This window comes from Myiozetetes cayanensis, unplaced genomic scaffold, assembly GCF_022539395.1.
Source record: "Myiozetetes cayanensis isolate MyiCay16 unplaced genomic scaffold, myiCay2020 scf14, whole genome shotgun sequence".
NCBI lineage: Eukaryota > Metazoa > Chordata > Aves > Passeriformes > Tyrannidae > Myiozetetes > Myiozetetes cayanensis.
Window position 1 is genome coordinate 6469883 of NW_026087048.1, and position 19377 is coordinate 6489259.

The following is a 19377-nucleotide window of genomic DNA, read 5'->3' on the forward strand; positions in this document are numbered from 1 at the left end:
AATAGACCAGATCCCCTCATTTCCAGTGGCAAGATTTGGTTTTGGCACTTGAAAGAGGAGCTGATGACCTGGCAGTGTTCAGATCTTGCAGGCTGACAAACACTGCCCTCAGAACTACCCTTGCTAGAAAGGTGGTTGTTGGCATTCCTGTTGGATGTGGAAAATCCTCTTCACTAACCCCTTGTGCTCTGTGTAGCAGTGCCTGTCGTGTCTTCCAGACTATGATTTCCAGGGAAAACCCTTTGCTGCAACTGACACAAAATGACACAAAGCAATATTATACTATTAGAACACACCTGATAAAGGACACCTAAGTCTGAAAATCCTGCAGATTTAAGCAATAGTATGTAAAATGTAAATAAATGTTATGTTTCAGTTACTCTCTTAACCTAAGTATATCTTTTGGGGCAAAGTTTTTTACACAGTAGATGACACAAAATGAGAACTGGACTTCTGCTATTTAAAATGTAGCCATTTAATGATGGGAATAGATTGGAAACATCAGGTTGGAAATTATTTGCTTTTATTTTGCTGATTTGCAGCAGTTGCTTGAAGCAGGGTGTGGTCTGTTCTCTGTTTTGTTGAAATCAATAGTTGAGGTAGTTGCATATAAGCTGATTTTTGTTATTCCTGTCAGCTCAAGGGTGTCATTTACTAATGGTGGATAATTCCAATCCATCTCTTGTAGATTCCAGGGGAGAGCTCCAAAACCTGAACTTTTTTTGGGGAGGTGGAAAATCTAGGCCTTTTTTGTTGATTTGAAGTCCCAGGCAAGGTAAGACAGTCAAAACGCAGGTCTGTTGTTGTTAAATTTTTTTATATCCTCAGACAGTTTTTTTGTATTTTCACTCACCTTACTCATCTTGCCAATTAAAAAGTAGGTATCACTCACCAAAGAACGAATGAAAAAATAGCAAGCAAGAAAAAACTATGACAATTGGATTAAACATTATTAGGTCTGCTTAGAAAGAGACGTTTTGAAAAAAAGCTTCCCTTTTGGTTTAAGTTTAAATAAATATTGAGTAGGTGATACTTTTCTCAGCGTTAGATTCTCTGTCTGAAAAGTATCATAGTTTTCTGAGTTCTCATTTCTTGTTTCTCTGGTCTAATATGCATGCAGGTATGCCAAAGGTAAGTCAACAAACTCACCACAAGTGTAGTTTGTACTCAAACAGCCACAAAAGGTGATTACCCAACCATTGTTAACCCTCTGATATCCCACTTCCAACTCTCTGTTGAAAAAATCCAAGAGGACAGCATGTAAAATTACACCATTCATACTGACTGACTTCTCTGTGCGTTGCATGGCTTTCAAACCATCCAAAAAATCTATTAGCAGGTGGCATTAGTGAGCCTTGAAACTGAAGAAAGATGTGTTTAGAAAGAGGCCAATTCAAGAATTCACTGGGGGTGTGCCCTGGTTTTGTCAGTGAGGCAATGAGACGGTCAATGGAAGGTGTGTGTGTGTACCTGGTCAAAAATTAGCTCTGTAGTTATCAGGGGTCATTCTGTCTGCCTGTGGTTCTTTACCACTAAAGTGCAGAGGATACTTTTTTGTTTTCTTTGAAAATCGGACCCATCCAATGTCTACCAAAAGTCAAATATCTAATTCTTTATTGAAACATGATTAACACTGGCAAATCTCTCTTTTCTGCTATCTAAACACTGCTGATCTTTCATGAATTCCTTGTAATCAGGCACTGCTGTCATGTTTTGATGCACAGTGGTGAGAAAATCTGTAAAAACTTATGCCACAGTTGAGTAAAGGGAAGATTGTTCTACTCTGCTCTTCCAGGTCTATGTTCTTTATTTACCTGGGCTATTTGTGGAAGAGTTGAGGAATGGGGAAATTTGTTTGCAGATGTGATTATCAGCTACCTTGTTAGAACTGTCAGCAGAGATCCAGATTGCTATCATTTTTTGGTTACTCCTATTCAGAATTAATTTCTGAGTGCATGAAATTGGAGGAAGAAAATGTAATGTCTTGTTCAATAATAGCAGAATCATGACTTAAAAAGAGCTGTTAATATATTAATAACGAATTTAGACTTAGTTGATATTTCTCCCTTTCTTTTTTAAAATTAGAATGCATCCCAAAGGGAAAGTAATTTGAAAAAAAAAACAAACACCAGTATTGAATTCATAGCATATGCAAGAACTGTAATATGTATTCAAAGTATTTGGTACAGATCATGGATTAGTACAATTTGCTTGGTGGTGTAAGGCATAAGGGCATGCACCCTACTCTCAGAAGTTGCTTATATCAAAGAATTTGATAGAAGACATCAGCTAATTTTTAGTTCTCTACTTACGTATCTTGTGCTGATCTTTATTTGAAATTTCTTCACTTGAATGCACTTGGTCAGGTGGTGGAGACATCGAAACTGTTTCAGTAACTCTTGCTAGAAAACCTTGGAAAAAGGTGGCAAAACAGGTTAAAAACCATGTTTTGGTTTCTACTTGCTGTTGTATGTCTCAGAGATAGATCTCAAATTACTTATGAATCAAATAAGGCATTTCTATTTAATGGCTTCAAAAGAAGGAGAAGTAAAGTGTAGTGTAATGTCTTCTTTAAGAGAAAAAAACCAGTAGGTTATCCTTTTGCTTTCCTCTGATTTATGTATTTATTACTTATATGTTTTAGAGTATGTATTTTTTATTCCCCCTCTTCCTAAGTTTGTTTTACAGTCACTGCTTTTGAACACTGGGTTGCTTCAAAATTCTCAAAAGAATCACCTATTTTGATTCTTGTGCCATACTCTTTTAATCGTTCTCTTCCACATAAAACCCTCCTTTATAATGTGAAATTTCAAAACTTATTTTTCACATCTCCTTTATTTAGAATTAAGAATTGAAGTGATGGTTAGAACACAAGGCAAAGAAATAACACCCACCTTCCAAACTGTTAGCTGTTCCTTTTGTCTTTTTATATCAGGTGAAAACTTCACAGAAGAATGCTGATTCTCAAAACTCTCCGTTTTGTTGTGTGACTACAGAATTGCAGGATATTCTGAGTTGGAAGGGACCCACAAGGATCATCGAGTCCAACCCTCAGCCCTGCACAGGCCCATGCCCAAGAGTCACAGAAGGTACCCTAGAGGATCATCCAAACGCTCCTTGAGCTCTGGCAGCCTTGGTGCTGTGCCCACTGCCCTGGGGAGCCTGTTCAGTGCCCACCACCCTCTGGGGGCAGAATCTTTTCCTGAGATCCAACCTAAACCTCCCCTGACACAACTTCAGACCATTTTCTGGGGTCCTGTCCCTGATTCCCACAGAGCAGAGATCGGTGCCTGCCCCTGCTCTTCCCCTCCTGAGGAAGTTGTAACTGCACTGAGGTCTCCCCTCAGTCTCCTCTTCTCCAGCTGAACAGACCAAGCATCCTCAGCCACCCCTCACAGGGCTGCCCCTCAAGGCCCTTCACCATCTTCGTGTGCAGGAGGAGCCCCACAACTGAGGAACAGCTCATTGCTGTTCCCATTATTTAGGGGTAACATATACTGGCCTCTTAATTCTCCCATCCAAAGTAAAATGCTTCTAAATATGATCATTTAAATGCTATTTGTGTGATGCAGAGTTGCTAAATTGAAATTAGTGCCCCAGTGGTTTAATCTGGCCTAATCTGAATGTCGTTAACCAGAATGCTGGAAGAATAATTACAGTGTGTCTTTCCAGGAATGCTTTGAACTGGAATAATATAGATGTTCAATTGTTACTATAAATTAATGTTAACAAATAATTGTCTCTCCTCCATCTGTTACCTAACCAAAATTTTCATGGTTTCAAGTAAGATTTAAAAGCAGGTAAATCTCGGAAACAATACTTTCACCCTTCATGAAACTGCTTCCTTTCAAATATATGCACGACTAAATTTTTTTGGCCAGGGTTTCTGCCAAGGTATTCAGATGCTTAATTTGGAGACTGCATTTCCATAATATAAAAAACAAAAAGAAGAAATAGTCACAAATTGCCTGGGTGAAATATATTTGTTTGTTTGATGTTATCACATAGAGGAAGGGGCAAATGAATAATGACAAATGTGAAGCTGAGAAGATTAGTATTCTTCAGCCAGGAGACAAGACAACGAAGAGTGATGTGGTATAGAGGTCTAAAATCATAAATGGTGTGGAAGAAATGGGGGCATGAGGGGAGCATTACATCTGGTACTGGGAGAAACGTATAAGGATTATTATTTGATAACAGAATATGTTGGTAAGAAAAGATGATTAAATGGTTCTCTTCAAGACATGTAGTTAATCTGTGGAATTCCTCACTGGGTGTGTTGTGGGAATGAAGCATTTGTATAAGGTTAGTTGGAAAATGGAAGTGTAAAAGAGGAATCCAGTGAGGATTAGTGAACACAAAGACAGCACTGCCTCCTCAGGAGATCTGTGAACTGGAGATGGTTGATGACATGGGGGAAGAAGTGCTTTATGCTGAACATGCCCCTGCTTTTGGTCACCACTGCTGGGGGTTGAACTAGAAGGGCCTTGTGTTTCATCCACTTCAGTCACTCTTATGTTTGATGTAGAGCTCCCTGGCATTACTTTAGACTTAAATTTCAGCTGCTTTTTAAAACAGAAACAACCCATGAAAACAACAGCTTTTGGAAAATATTTCAGTTGAAAATTTTTCATTCCCTATTTACATCCAAATTATCAGTGTTAGTATTTGCTGTTTTTCAGAATTATTAATTGTCTGGTAATATTTTTTAATTTTTAGTAACTAAAAAAGTAATTTTGAAATCAGAATTGATCAACAACATATTTAGGTTAATTTATGTTGAAATCTTTGAAGCTATAATTTGCAATTTTGTTGCTGTTGAAGTTTGGACTTCTTATCTAGTTTGGGCAAAAAAATGTTCTTGGCATATGAAAATATTTTCCTGTTCAGCTCTTAAAAAGTTGAGTCAGCTCTTACCCTATAAGAGGTGGACAAGAGCTAAACAGGAACTCTAGATCAAAGGATTCAAAAGTCTGCATGTACTTGCTTATACCATCGTGATTCAGAGCATTGTTTTTCTCAGTTTTATTTCAAAGGGACCTGGAAAAACCATTCACATATGCTGATATCATCATGACAAGTGTAAATTTTGATTAAAAAATATACAGTCTTGCAAAATATAAGACTTTTTGGATTCATATTTTAGGGTAGCTATGCTGGAAGTGGGAGTTCATTTCATTCCTGTGACCTTGCTTTTTTGCTGAGTGATCCTGCAGTGAAATCACCTGTCTGGTGCCAACTTGCTGTGTCAGATAGTCAGCATGATTTCTGCATCACAGCATTCTGTAATACGAGGAGAAATATATGCAGCAAGAATATGTGTTTGAAGTTCAGAAAAAAATAATGAAAAATTACAAGAAGGAGAAGATAAAACCATCAGAATCTTTAGAATGTTCCACAGGGAGGTGTTGCTGAGTGGAACTCACTCCTCAGGCCATGGGACAGCCCTCCAGGCCAGACTGCTGGGTAGCTGCTGTATTTCCTGGAAGACAGAGGTGAATAGGGCATGAAAGATGGTTGAGTGTTGCAGTGGGAAAAGAAAAAAGGGAATGTGAATGAGTTTGAGCTTTAGGACTAGAGCAAGGATTACAGCGAGATGAGACAGCTCTCCAGCACCAGGCAGGCTCTTGATCTTGATTGGATCTGCATACCCTGAATGTGATTAAACCTCAGTCTACCAAAGTGGCCTTTGTTCAAATCAAGGAATAGGACTAAGCATCCAAAGTTCTCAGTCTGAGTAGTGAATTGGCATCTGGTCCGTTAAAATTTTTGTACTTCCAAAGAACCTGTGTTTTAGAGGAAATATTGGGAGAATTTTTAAGGGTATGTTCTTGGGAGTCTTATTTTGCTTTAATCACTCTCTCCTCTCATTCTTCTTGTTTTCTTTTCTCTTGCCCCTCCAAAATATTGCTGGTTTTTTCCATTGTGTCCTTTGAATTTTTAATTTTATTTTTTTTTTTAAATAATAGAATTGTTTTCTTTTACTGTTTTTGTCTGAAAGCCTTAGTTAAGCCAAAATAGCTGAGGGGAAATCCTGTTTTTGCAGTACACAAGGACTTTTTGCTTTGACAGTCACTAGGTGTGTTCATCTAAGCAAGAGTTTGATGGTTTCACTGATATGGTATTAAAAAGCTTTGGTCATTTTATGTGTATCCTGAATTTCTCCAAACTGATCTTTTATAGTGGATGCCTGTAGGTATTTCTTCTAAAACCTTTGCAGTGCACACTATTTACAGAAGTTATTTCCATGCAATTATGTCTAGAAATTAGACTTCTCATTGAACACTGAGTGAATTTGTTTAAATATTAAACTATAAGATGAAGGAACATTCACTGTGGACATATTTAAAAGTAGATTCTGCATAAAGAACCAGTCTTAGAATTTTTATTAATGCTGTCATGCATTTTTTGTTATGATTTTCCTTGTAGAGGTGAACTGAGTGCAGATTATAACAGTTGCCATCACCTGAGCCACAGTTCACAAAACATTTTCAGTGCACTTGTCTAATACTCCAGTACAACACCCTCTTTCAGTAAAAAGGGCCATGCAGTGGTGTCCTACAAAGATTTGTTAGTCTAAGTTTGGGGTGAACCATTATCAAAATTGGCTAAGATGTTGCTGAGCTCTGCAGGCTTTTCCAGGAGTCCTGAGACAACTATTATGGAAGATATTATTTTTAAGGAATACTTAATATTTTATGCGAAAGGTTATTACAAGTATTAACAGCATAGAAAACTTTTTCAGGAGTTTTATCCCTTTAACCAGTAAGACCTGACACCTTTGCATACTGTTTCTAGGATTCCAGTCCTAGAGAAAATGTGTATAAAATGATCAAAACTGCATTTTAAAAGTCATGATGCTGAGGTCCAGTGAGTTAGATGGCTGGGCAGGTGATTTGTGTCTTACTCAATGCCTTAGTCTCAAGTGAGATAAAGCTGCCTCTTGGCATCACTGCAAGGGCACACAGTGCTGCAATTTTAACCTGTTACTACAGTGACAGGGAGAATTTAGTTTCTGGGCCTCTGGTAGTATTTGAGGTTTGGCTGCAAAATGCCAAATTTGGGTTGGGGAGAGAAAGAAATACTTGTTTTTTTCCTGGTAACTTAAAAAATTGCAGATTTTTAAGGTATTCCAAGACCAAAAATCTGGAAACCGCTACGTAGCAGTAAATGTGTATTAGAGGGCAGTAAATTAGTACTATATAATAGTATAATGATACGTTAGAGTATAATTGGGTTCCTAATTGTCCATTATAACTATGTAATTTTTATAATTATCTTACATAGTGTTGTCTAAAGTGCATACACACAAACATCTATATATTTATAAAAAAAATCTATTAATGGTTGTTAAATACTATTTATAAATATTACAATGCATTATGTACTCAATAAATCATATGACATTCCCCTCATTATTGCAGCATTTAATATGAATGAAATATTACTTTGGGCATTTGTCTTAGAAGGTTCAAGTGTTTAATATTCAGAGACAACATACATAAAATATCCAATTTCTAAATCTTTACTGTGCATCTGTGCATTGCTGAGCACTTTTTCCAGATCCAGAGCATGATTCCTAATGCAGATGAAGGACATGCTAACAGAACAGCTGCAGTAGTTTGGATAACCTTCAAAATGCTTCAGGGCATAAGTCAACCACTAATTTCCTGGATGAATGTTAATTTTTTTTTCTAGGTTACTCTCAGTATTGATGTATCTCTGACCAGATATTTAGAGTGTCTCTGGTCAGATGTGTTGTTTCAGTTCCTCTAGTCCTGGGTGTTTGAATTTTGAGAACAATATACCAGATTGAAGAAAATTTTCACAATCACTTTCAGTTGGTTTATTTTTTATGTACTGGTTTAGCAGTTGTGGGCTGAAATGAGGCAAACTGAAGAGCTGAGGTTGTTGTCCATATTTTGTCCTTTTCATGTCCTTAGGAGTCACTTCTGGGGTCTTTAGGTATGTGTCCCTCTAAGGTTATGAAGGTTCTCCTGACGTGTGGGCAGTGTTGGTGAGGGTGGAACCCCTACTCCCAAGGCAGGGCCCAGGCCTGGTCCTGAGAGCTGCACATCCCTGGAGGTGATCCTGGAGGATTCACAGGACATAATTCCCCATACCTGAGCAGTTCAGCCACGACTCTGGCACTCCTTTGATTCAGTTGCTTCACCTAGCATGTGAGAATTATTTTCACTTTCTACTGGGTTAGTTTGCTGTTGGCTTAGCAAGCTAAAAACTCTTGCAGAAATCAGGTAAATCAGCATAAGAAATAAGAAAAGAGATCACAGAACTGATCAGGCAAGTTCTTCTAAAGCCTCCAAATGTGGAAATCAAACAGAGGCAGGATGCATCTGCTTAAGCAAAAGGTTTGTCACCCAAAAGCAGTGATTGTATAAAAATTTACATTTTAATTTGCTCAAGATTGTTCTGTGAAAAATAACACAACCCACTTAAACCTTTTCTTATTTTTCTATTAGCATAAGAAAAAGTATCTTTGAAAGTGCCTGGAAAGCTGATTTTATAATCTCTGTGTTCATTTGACTAGCATAGAGTTATGTAGCCTCAGAAGTTAAAAATTCTTCAAATAGTTACAGATCAATTGTATTTGGGCACCAATGTGAAACTTCATAGAATTGGCTGGGAAAACCTAATGAGATTCTTGAAAGAGAACTGGAAGCACATTCCTCTCTGATGCTTGAGAGCATAGCACAGCCAAAAAGTCTCATGAATGCAGTGTGGGGGGAAGGAACAGTTTGCTATCAATCCAGAAATGGCCATCTCACATTCACAAGCCCAGAAGAGAGATCAGTGGCTCAGCTGACCAACCAGAGAGCCAGTTCTGCTCCTTGAACAGCTGCCCTTGGTGGACATGGCAAGCCTACAAATAGCACTAGAGCCACGTCAGATGACAGATTGTCCCAGCCCTTCTGTGCAAAGGAGAGATGTGACACCTAAAGGCATCCAGTAGGGCATGTGTTAGGGCACAGAAAGGGGCAAGGTGGAAGTGTGGGCTCAGTCCTGCAATATTCTGGGCAGGGGCACTCCATGGGATACAGGAACAGCTGGCTGCCACTGCAGATCAAAATCTTGTAACTGGGTCTCTGGAATGTGGGGACCCAGCAGGAACTGGAGAACTGGAAGCCCGAGTGTGTAAATATGGAGGTTACCTTTCTGCATTATTCTCCTAACCACTTGAGCTTGTCAAAAGCTGCTTGACCATATTGTGCATAGGTGGTGCACATAACACGACAACTCATGCTTCTGACTTTAGCTGGCATGTTTTGTCTAGAATCTGTCATATTTTGTAGGGCAAAGAAAGTGAAACTGCTATTCATATGCAAAGGATTAAAGACGTAAAATGGGAGGAAATCTTACATAAAACAGTAGTTAAAGGTTATTCCAGAAGGTGTCTTTCTTTTTACTATTTATAAATTCACTTTGCAGTTTAAATCCACTTCTTTTCTTCTTTTTTTTTTCCTTTTTTTTTTTTTTTTTTTTTTTTTAACTTTTGTAACAGTCAAAACAAAATTATTTGGTTGCAGAGTTTCCTTTGTATAGAAGAACCTGAATGGGCTTCAGAGTGTATTCACTGCATATTGCAGCAGTGGACTGGCATCCTTGTCTGCATCTATCTGTACCACCAGAGATTACCACCTCCAGATTTTTGTCACCTCCCACCCGTCAGAAATTACCACCTTTAGTGTTCTGTTGCCAGTGCTCCAAGGTTGGAGCACTGCCTGATTGCTGCAAGGAAAATCAGCTAGGTTACCTCACATCACCTATTTTAACTGTTTAAACTATTCTAATTTATATTGCTTGAATGAAATTAGGGCACGCTTATGTGAACTGATCTACTGCATGAGTTGGATAACAGTGGAAAGTAAAGAGGCGTCAGGAAATGACAGAAGTGGGCAGAGTGCTACAGGCAGTGCTCCTTGACTGAGCAAGGTGTTTGTTCATGACCTGAGACACGAGCAGTGCAAGGATTCACGAACTTCTGGAAATTCACCTTACTGATTTTCGCTTTAAATTCCTTTCACTTTTCAAATGGAGGTCAGGTGTATTGGCTTGTGTGCAATGCTCAGTTCTACTGGACATTATTTTCACTGTAGCACAAATGCTCAGAAATTAGCTATAAATAGACAGAACCTATTCATTTCATTGTCATCTTATAGCAAGCAGTAATATCAATTAATCAAATTTCTGTGGCCAGAAATAATATCTAATTGTTCTCTTTTATTAAACTACAGAAAGCTCTATAATGATCTCAAGGCCTTTTTTTATCTCTAAGCCATCATTTGGTTCATCTCTACTGATCAACCTGGTAGCACAGTCAAAAGATAAACAGAATTATTTGCTTCTGTGTGTCATACCTGGAACACCGAGTAGGTGAAGTTATCAGCTTTGTTATTTGGCACCACATTTGAGTTTAGCCTAGAATTCTTAGAGCTAAGTTTTTAGATAAAAAATTATAATAATTATAGTTTATGTGGCTAAGTCACAGAAGGTGATAATGTCTTATACACTGCCAGAACATTTTGTTTTCCTTGTCTCCTCTCTCCAATTCATTGCATAATTTCCTTTTCCCTCTGGTCCATCTCTTCTGAGCTGTGATAATATCCAATAAGCATTCATATCAGATCCTCATTTAAAAAAAAAAAAAAACCACATTGTGTTTAATATTTGCTTTAAGAAATATAACCTCCTGTTGCACTGTGCTGTTTTAGGTGGACTGAGCAAATCCACATGCCCATATGCAATTCAAATCTTCCCTGTCATACAGCAGAGCAGCCAAACATAGCACAGTGATGTGTGGTTTCTCAAAACAGATGCTGTGTGTAGTGCTGCACATGGAAAATACATCCTGTCCTCAGAACAAGTTCTAGAGCTGAGGACTCTCCAGTCTCCCTGAATTTCTTCATGTCTTGACACTCAAAAACAAAACCAAACCAAATTCATCATCACCTCTGCTAACTTGGTGAGTATAATTCTGCATGATAAAAGAAATTGTCTCAGAGTGGAGACTGCTTTTTAGTCTGGAGTAATGTGAATATTTCAATGCCAGCTGCCAGCAGTGTCTTTGTTGAATGCAGAGTCAGCTTCAGCCAAGTTTGTTCTCATTCACATCTACATCTTGGCTTAGAATGGCATTTCTGATCTGGTAAAAAATAGGAAATGAGCTCAGCATCACCAGCACACTAATGAAACCCAAATTTCCTCATAGCTGGTGGTAGGCCAGTGAATCCTGCTGAAGGAACCTCACAGCCCTGTGACAAGGGGGCACACACTGAGACCACTGTCACACCATCCAGTTCCCAGCTTCTCCTTGGAGATGTGTGTTGAGAAACACAGAAAAAAAATCTATAGGAAAAGCCCAGTTTACTCCATTAGGGCAATAGTTTTCTTGTGTTTATCAAAGGCTCATAAATGTAATGAAACCAACATGGACAGTTGGACACAATTTTTGGTTAAGGAAATCTGCAGTGACAGCATTCTGCCCTTCACTGACAGGGAAGAGTGACAGCACGAACATTCTGTGTCACTGATTCACTGTTCTGGTGCTCCTCATATTACCATGAGGAGAGAAATAAATACAAAATGCATTCATAATGATATCTGGGACAACGTGGGAATTAATGGTGTAATGACAGAGGAGCAAAAGTCTAAGCATCCACATTCCCTAGACCAGCTCATCAGACTCTTGTCTGTGCTTGCTGGAATTTTTTTCCTCTCTGTAGTGCACATCATGGATTTTTGTTGTAAGAACTATTTTCTTTCTATTCTTTAATGACAGAAGAAATGAGCACAGGATGATTTTTAGACAGGGAATTGTGGGTGTTGTTTTGTTTTCTTTAAAAACTAACATCACAGCTTTAATTTAAAAAAAGATATTGTTGTTCAAGAATGATAAAATCATTAAAAAAAAGAATGTTGCTAGTAGTAACTTTTTTACTGTGTGACCAGATACTTGGAAAATGTATATTTGAACCTAATTCATCACAGAATTAGTTGTTATTATACTGAAACTACAGGGCAATAGATTTGGGGGATTCTAGGGGGAAATCTTGGTTAGTGAGTCATTTTGTATTAAATGAGCAGGTGAATTTGTCCATGTTTCACAGCAGACATGAGATCTTGCTTGTGAAGGTTACTGCTGTGTTCTCTTTTCCAAGTACTAACTTGCTTCTGTTTTGGAAATAAATTAAAAAAACACCCAACTTTGTGGTAATAAAGTATTCTGATAGCTACAAGGACAGTGAACATTAGCAGAAGCTGAGTGTTGTGGCTCCTCATGACCATATTGATTTTGATAGAATAAATATGAGGAGAAAACAAGGTAAAAGTGGAGCAGTACAAGCAGCTCAACAGGCATGTAGATAATAAGTCTCACTGTTGATGGTGACATTTGGTATTGAGAGCTGTTACTTCTCAGCAAGAAGATCAGGTTGATAAAAAGCTATAAATTGATTTGACCTGGCATGTTTAAAAAATGGAAATTTTAAAAGAAAGTATGCAGTGAGTGAAGTCATTGTAGAGGTTCCATTATTTTCTTTTGGTTTCAGAATTATTGATTTTTTAGGAGCGTTAATGTAAGCATTTCTCCAAAGGAATTGAGAAATTATGTGTATTTTCCTGTGAATGAAAATGCTGCTGTATTTCTGCTGAAATGTTAGGGAGGTACTAAATTAGTTATTTCTTTAATTATTTATTCTGTAAAGTCTTAATAATTTAAGTGACTTTACCTAAAGAAAGAAAGAAAAATAGATAAGTTCCATCAACCATCGAGAGTGTGATAAGTCAGTGGAAAGTGGCAGAAGATGGCTTATGAGAAATTAATTATAGTAAAAAAAAAAAACCAACTCACAGCTTACACTGAGCTAATTGAAGAAAGAAAAGCCAAAGAGAACTTTAAAGAAAAAAACCCCTAAAAGAGCCCCCCTACACACTCCACCTAAATTTAGTTCAGTGCTATGATTGTTATCCTGCCTATTTTGAGTGTTCCTGGTGCAGTCTGGACAACATAGACAACCTGAGAATTTATAATCAAATTGATTGTGAGGAACACATCGGCTGCTGTCATTGACAGCAATGGGCACCTACCTCTGCTCTGCACTTTACAGGCATTTTCTATTGATCCATTTTCTGCACAGTGTCTAATACTGCTGATGGTACATTGTTGTGATTGCCTTTAATGATTAAATTGACATTTCAGGCTTGGCTGTTTGTCAGGGGAGTTTTTGTTTTGTTTTGTGATGCTCTTTTTTTTATTTTTATTTTTTAAAGTATATGTCTGATAATAGACAGTCCATATGCACCTGTGCTGAGTGCTGGTGTATATGATTGTTGCCCAGCCCCTGGAGCTCTCAGCTAGAGATACATCACATGTTTTCCAGGGGGGCTGGGTCAGTTGTTAGAAATGAAAGTGAAGTTATTTGTTGCCTTTGTTTTTTCATTTTGTTTTGCAGCAGCATCATGGATTTTGTTCAGATTTATGGGAGACTGCCTCAACTAAACAACTGCCACTGCAAGCAGCAAAAGTCACACTCTACTCAGTTCATTCTGAATTGGAGCCATCTATTACCCCTCTACAGTGAGTTTAATAACTCCCATAATTTTCTGCTATAGATTCACATAAAGGGCATGTTATTTTTTAAAAGAGAAATACGTTTTCCCCTATCTGGGCCTGACAAATCTATAAGCCAAACCTTCCATTAACTAAAAGAAGAATTTACACAGGTTCTTTCCTAACCTTTAAGGTAATTAGCTGTAATTATGCTGCTATGTAATTATTGTGTTGATATTCTAAGTATTCTGAATTTTATTCTGGTTTCTGTGGTGCTGCACAGACCTGAAGTAGTAGCTGGGCTGTAGCCAATTTTTGGTGTGCATTTGTTGAAATACAGGGATAATTAATCCTTAAAATGAATGTTCATTTTGGCATAAGTATGATTCTTTCTCAGTCTTTCAGCTTTATTGCTTCTTTTATTAGCAGCTTTGCAATTTACTTAATCCTAAACAGAGGCTTTTTGGGAATGGAGGTAGGGATTATTTTGGTGTTTATTAACAAATCTAATGCTCTTAACCTTACACAAGTATGAGTTTATTTATATGGACAGGCTCTGCTCCACATGCATTTTGTAGCTGCCATTGTAGCTGGGCAGACCTTTTCAGGGCAAGTGGAATAATTGGTTGACAGAAGAGGTTTGCAGTTGTTTATACAATCTCTGTCACAATGGTTTGTTTTATAAAACTGTCCTGGGAGATGCTCGCCCACTCTTGCCAGAACCTCTCCTAATCTGCCACACTTAACTGACATGGAATTTTCATATCAACGTGTTTTTGTGTGTATTTCCTGGTATATCAGACTGTGAACTTCAGAACACACTGGAAGCATCCCAGAAATCATAAGAGAGGGGCAGAAATCACAAGGGCAGGGCAGCATTTCTCCCAGTGCTTCAGTATGTTTGCAGTTCCAACTAGAATCGAGTGGAAATAAAACAACAATAAATTTGTCAAAAATTCTTAACCTTCTTATTCAATTTTAATTGCTTTTTACCTGTTAGTTTCTATTCTGTGATCTGCTGGATGGTCTTGGTGGACCTGACGCATTTCCTTCATATATGGAGAATAATTCCTATGTCCCTAATGGAGTTCTCTGAGCTCAGCTTTTAATGACAATTCAAATAATGAAATGCTATTTATCTGAAATATATGCCTGAAATATTTGTGAGGAAAAAATATAATTTAAATATTTTCCTCCAAATTCTAGATAGAATTAAAATATTCCCTTTTATTAGAGGAGAAGTGGAGACTATAAGAACTATAAACATGCCATTAGAAAATGAAATTCCAGTCCACATTTGCATGACTCTTTTGTCCCTGACACAAAGGTGAAAGAATAAAGCCTTGTATGAGGTCAGAAGTTCTCAGCTGTGGGCTGACAACCCACTGGTATTTCTGCTATCCTGAAGTCCAGGTGGAAACAGTATAGTCCATAGTTGGTTCATAATCTTTTAGAGGGATATTATTATCTACTGTAATGAAGAGGAGTCACCAAGCCAGTCTGTTGAGTCTGGAATGGAAGTAAATGGGCAAAACAATGAAAAAAATCTTCATAGGTTCCCCATTCTTTCTCTCCAATAGGTTATTAATAAAACCTAAAGCTCTCTCATTCATAATCTTGCAGTGCTTGTATTTGGACCATATATTCCTTTGGGCACAAACCATGTTCTATAGTGTTTCTGCAGTACAAAATGATCCCAAAGGGCAGAGACTACCCAGGGCTTGGTGTGGGACAGCAGCAGCCACAGCTCAGAAGAGCTTCTACTATTCCCTTTATTCCCCCAGGGAGACAGCTCCTCTGTTCTCTTCAGTACAGTTGGGCAGTAAAACATTTGAAGAGTTTGCTGTAGCGTTTCAGCCCGGAGTACAGAGCTGCTCACTGGCACTGAAGTGCCCTAAACCTCCCAGGCAGCAAAGCACAGCTGAGTCAGCTTTCTTAGTTTTGTCCTTGGCTCTGCAAGACGTGAATGTGTCAGCAAATTAAGAGCTTGGCTAGCGTGCAGGGAACATGCCTGGACAATCCTGCACAGTTCCTTATCCAGTATCTGGGGTGTAGGTGTGAAAACACAGATTCCATTACAGCAGCACTCCTGGGCTGCCTCCCTTCTTCCCACACATACAACGCTGCTGACTTAACTGGTGGTTGTGCTTTGCTTGGAAAGACAACTCTATCTGGAGGCATAAATTAAGTCAGTGTAGCTTTGAGATATGCATGAGCCTTTAGGAGTTTAAATCCTGTTGGTGCTGTACTAGTCTGGGACTAGACATGCCCAGGGCATATTCACTGAGCATCATTCGTTTGAACAAGGGGCTGTGGTGGCTGTGCATGTGATACAAGGAGTGCGTATTTAAGGATGATGTTGCTGACTCACAGACCTGTCAGATAAAAGCAGTGTTCACAGAGAGGATACAATAGCTGGCCTGTTTGCCAACTTGAATAGAAAGTTAACTTTCAGTAGGACTGTGCAGACTGTATTTACTGAAAGGAAAGGCAGAGTATCTTGGAGGAAGAAATATGAAGTGTGGAGACATGAACAAGCTTCAGGTAACTTACTGGGTCTCTGATAAAAATATTGCTCAGCAAATAAGGACTTCCTTTGGTGATTCACTATCTGTATTCTGTTTGTCATTTAATCTAACTTCAAACTCTAAGAATTGTGAATAAAACATATTAGTACACTGGGCAATTTGACATATGCCACAGGAACTGTTCACCGAGGCTCATCATCTCTGCAGTGTAGGGGAAAACAGCACCTTGATCAAAGGAGCAAGAGAGTTGGAATTTAAGCCAGTGGCAGTGCCAAAATGAGAGAATAAACATCTCTTCAAACACCAAACCTTATGGAGATTGCCTAAAATTTGCCTGCTTGGCTGGGCCTTCCTCTGAAAGCTGTCTTGCAACAGATTAATTAAAGCAGATGGGCTTCTAGATATTTCTTTTTCTTTTTTTTCTTTTTTTTTTTTTGCTATGGAGACAAGTCAGTTTTCCTTATAACAGCTTCTGATGTTTCAGACAGCCAAAGATTATGACAGGATGAAATACTTCTCTGTATTTAATTATCAAGTTTTTAATTTGAATTTATCAGGAGACTGGTTGAGTAGGGTCTGCAAAATTGTCAGGCAAAGGAATTTTCTAAAAATAAAATGTTGTTAGCAAGATATTCGACGTGCGTAAGATGAAGGAATTTATAAATAAGTTTAGAAAGTATTGAGCCCATTATGAAATAAATAAAAAATGGATTTTTAGGGATATGAGCATGTGTCAAAGCTATTTTAAATGAGCCTAAATCCTCACTGTGGAGGCTTTGTCTCACTCTTTCTGTCATACCAGATATTCTCCAGCCCCACAATGAAAGAGAATGATATGAAAGAATATGTGTGGTAGAAAGCACAAGTAGAGAGTCTGCCAGCAGAAATCAGGTGGTCTAATTCATCTGATGTTTTATCTCCTGCCATCTCCTTATTTTTGTTGGTTGTGTTTTGCTGATGATGTTGTCTTTTTTTAAAATCAGGAGTGTCAAAAGTAGCCTCCCTAGAAAAGGTGCAGATTTAAGAGGGGATGGGTCACAGGAATCCATTGGCTGGGTTTGTGGTTCTCCCACAGGAGATCACTTTTAAAGCAAATCTGCCCATCTTTCCATGCTTCTGCTTGAATTGAGGAGTGATCTGGGAGCACTCAAAGCAGACTCCTTGCAGAGTAATCCACACCAAAACCTGTGCTCTGGGAGTGTACCTAATGAGCTCCAGCTTCTGATGGATGCTCATCTCCAGAACTAGACTGGAACCAGTCCAGAGCCATTCCCAACCACTCCCCTGGCACAGAGGCCCGGAGTGTGCTCATTTTGGTGTTTTACACCAAATGTCTCACTGCTCAAATATGCTTTTATTGCACTGTAGGGCCTCTTGCAGCAGACATGATCCTAATTTGATCAATGAGGTAGTTGTGAGACTCTATAACAAGATGACTAGCTGGTAATGGAGAAGAAACAGTAGTTAGAGCAAATAAAATATATTTTCCAAGGAGAAATAATAGATTAAATAAAGCGCACTTCTAATACCTTTCTTATACACCATATCCTTTTAGTGTATAAATTCATACTCCTGTGGAAGCTCAGGGAGACTATGTAATCCATTGTTCTGTTTTTATATTCAGTCACAATACTGCATTGGAGTGTGTACCCAAAACTAAAACCAAAGCAGAAAGGAAATGTCTTTTTATTATTGAATGTTGGGGCCTTTTTCTTGCTTATCATATTTGAGGTATGTATTTTCAGTCTCAAGTGATATATTTAATAAAAATTAGTTTTAAAACCAGTGAAGAATGAAACAAAGTAAAAAACAAGAAGGGTATAAATTTACTTCAGTGCTTTCAAATTCTCTTGTTGGCATGCTATTTTCTATTGTTTTCATTCACATTTCACTACCACATTGAAAGCAGCGCTGACAACCAACCTTTACTTTTTTTTTTATTAGCAATTCTACTTAAGAACATGAATATTTTATCCAGCTACTTCCTAATGCAAGAAACTTCTCAGAGAATTGCATCATTTCTATTACTTAAAAACTTGGTCAGGATGTCAAGAGCACAGCCTGATTCCAGGAGCTTAATCTTCATGTACTAGTATGTTCAGGAATTGCCATTCTCTTTTCTGACTAACTTACTTATAGGAAAATGCCTATATTATAAAAAACTCTAACTGTAAACCTGTTGATCAAATCTCTTTTTGTCTCCTTCCTCTGATTCAATTATTTCTTTTCCAGGAGCAAACTTGAAACAGAGATGTCACCCAAGTTTGGATTTTTATGGAATGGAGCAAACTGACAAAAATCACTGGACTTGAGCAGGTTCAGAAAACCAGAGTGGTCCCACAAGAATGATGAATTTAGGCTTCTATTTAACATTTTGTCTGCTGGTCTTGAAAGCTTTTCTCCCTACTATGGAAAGATACCTTGTTAAGAACAGATCATCATATTTTATCAAGCATTTCATGTTTCTATGACTCCTGATAGGTAAACTGAGAGCAAACAGAGACAACCATCATTTTTTGTTTTAAAAAGCAAAGGATTGGAACATTTAGGTTTGGTCATAGTGGGAAATACAAACAACTCTTGCCCTTTAGAATCCTGTTTACCATCTTATCTCATGATGAGTGGATAATGATCAGTGTAATCTCTTTGTGTGGTGGCTCATATGTAACTGATGCAGGGTAGATTACAGGATGTGTCAACACTGATGAAAAGGGAAAAGTTACTTTTCTGACAGAAAAATTCACTTAGAGCTGTAAAGATCATATTCTGAAACAGAATAATTTTGGTAAAGACAGAGATTTTTAAGGCATTATTTTAAAGCATAGCTATCTCAGCATTGCTTTCCTCAATTTTGCATAGGTGATACAGAAGACAAGCTGGTTAGATAGCTTAGGTTAGACATTGGAGTTTAAGTGTGATAAGCAAAGTCTGAAATTCTTTAATTGTTTGCTCTCTATGCACTTAATAATGCCCTGGATTTTCTTGTTGCCTTTACTGTGATGAGCCCCTGAATTCACCCAGAGATGTACTGGCTGCCTGAAAATGTCAGGTGAATACCAGAGTGCACCAAAGAGGTTTCTTACAGGGTCAGATTCCTCCTCTGAGCTGACACCTATTGTTCAAAGTATATTTAATGCCTTAAACATCTGAACTGATCCACGGTAAAACATATGGGAAAAGTTCAAAGGTACAACAGCAACACATGACTCTTAATTTAGTGAAAGCGATTGAGAGATAACGTGAATAATCCTTACTAAGTGAAATTGAGGGTGAAACTTTTTA

The 19377-nt window shown here is 38.0% G+C and overlaps 1 protein-coding gene across 3 annotated transcripts in view; it reads right to left on the reverse strand.

Moving 5' to 3' along the window:
• The window catches only part of LIPC (lipase C, hepatic type), a 54539-nt gene that overhangs the window by 21253 nt on the left and 13909 nt on the right, over positions 1 to 19377 (reverse strand). The window contains exons 1-2 of one of the 3 annotated variants that reach the window (XM_050309859.1): positions 2895 to 2965; positions 2313 to 2411 (exon numbers count right to left, since the gene is read on the reverse strand). The exons of 1 other annotated variant lie outside the window; for it this stretch is intronic. In XM_050309859.1, the coding sequence (XP_050165816.1) occupies positions 2313 to 2379 (67 nt within the window). In that variant the 5' untranslated portion in view covers positions 2380 to 2411; positions 2895 to 2965. Of the gene's footprint in view, positions 1 to 2312; positions 2412 to 2894; positions 2966 to 19377 lie in introns of those variants that run through there. One more of the 3 variants, XM_050309857.1, reaches the window with a different exon arrangement.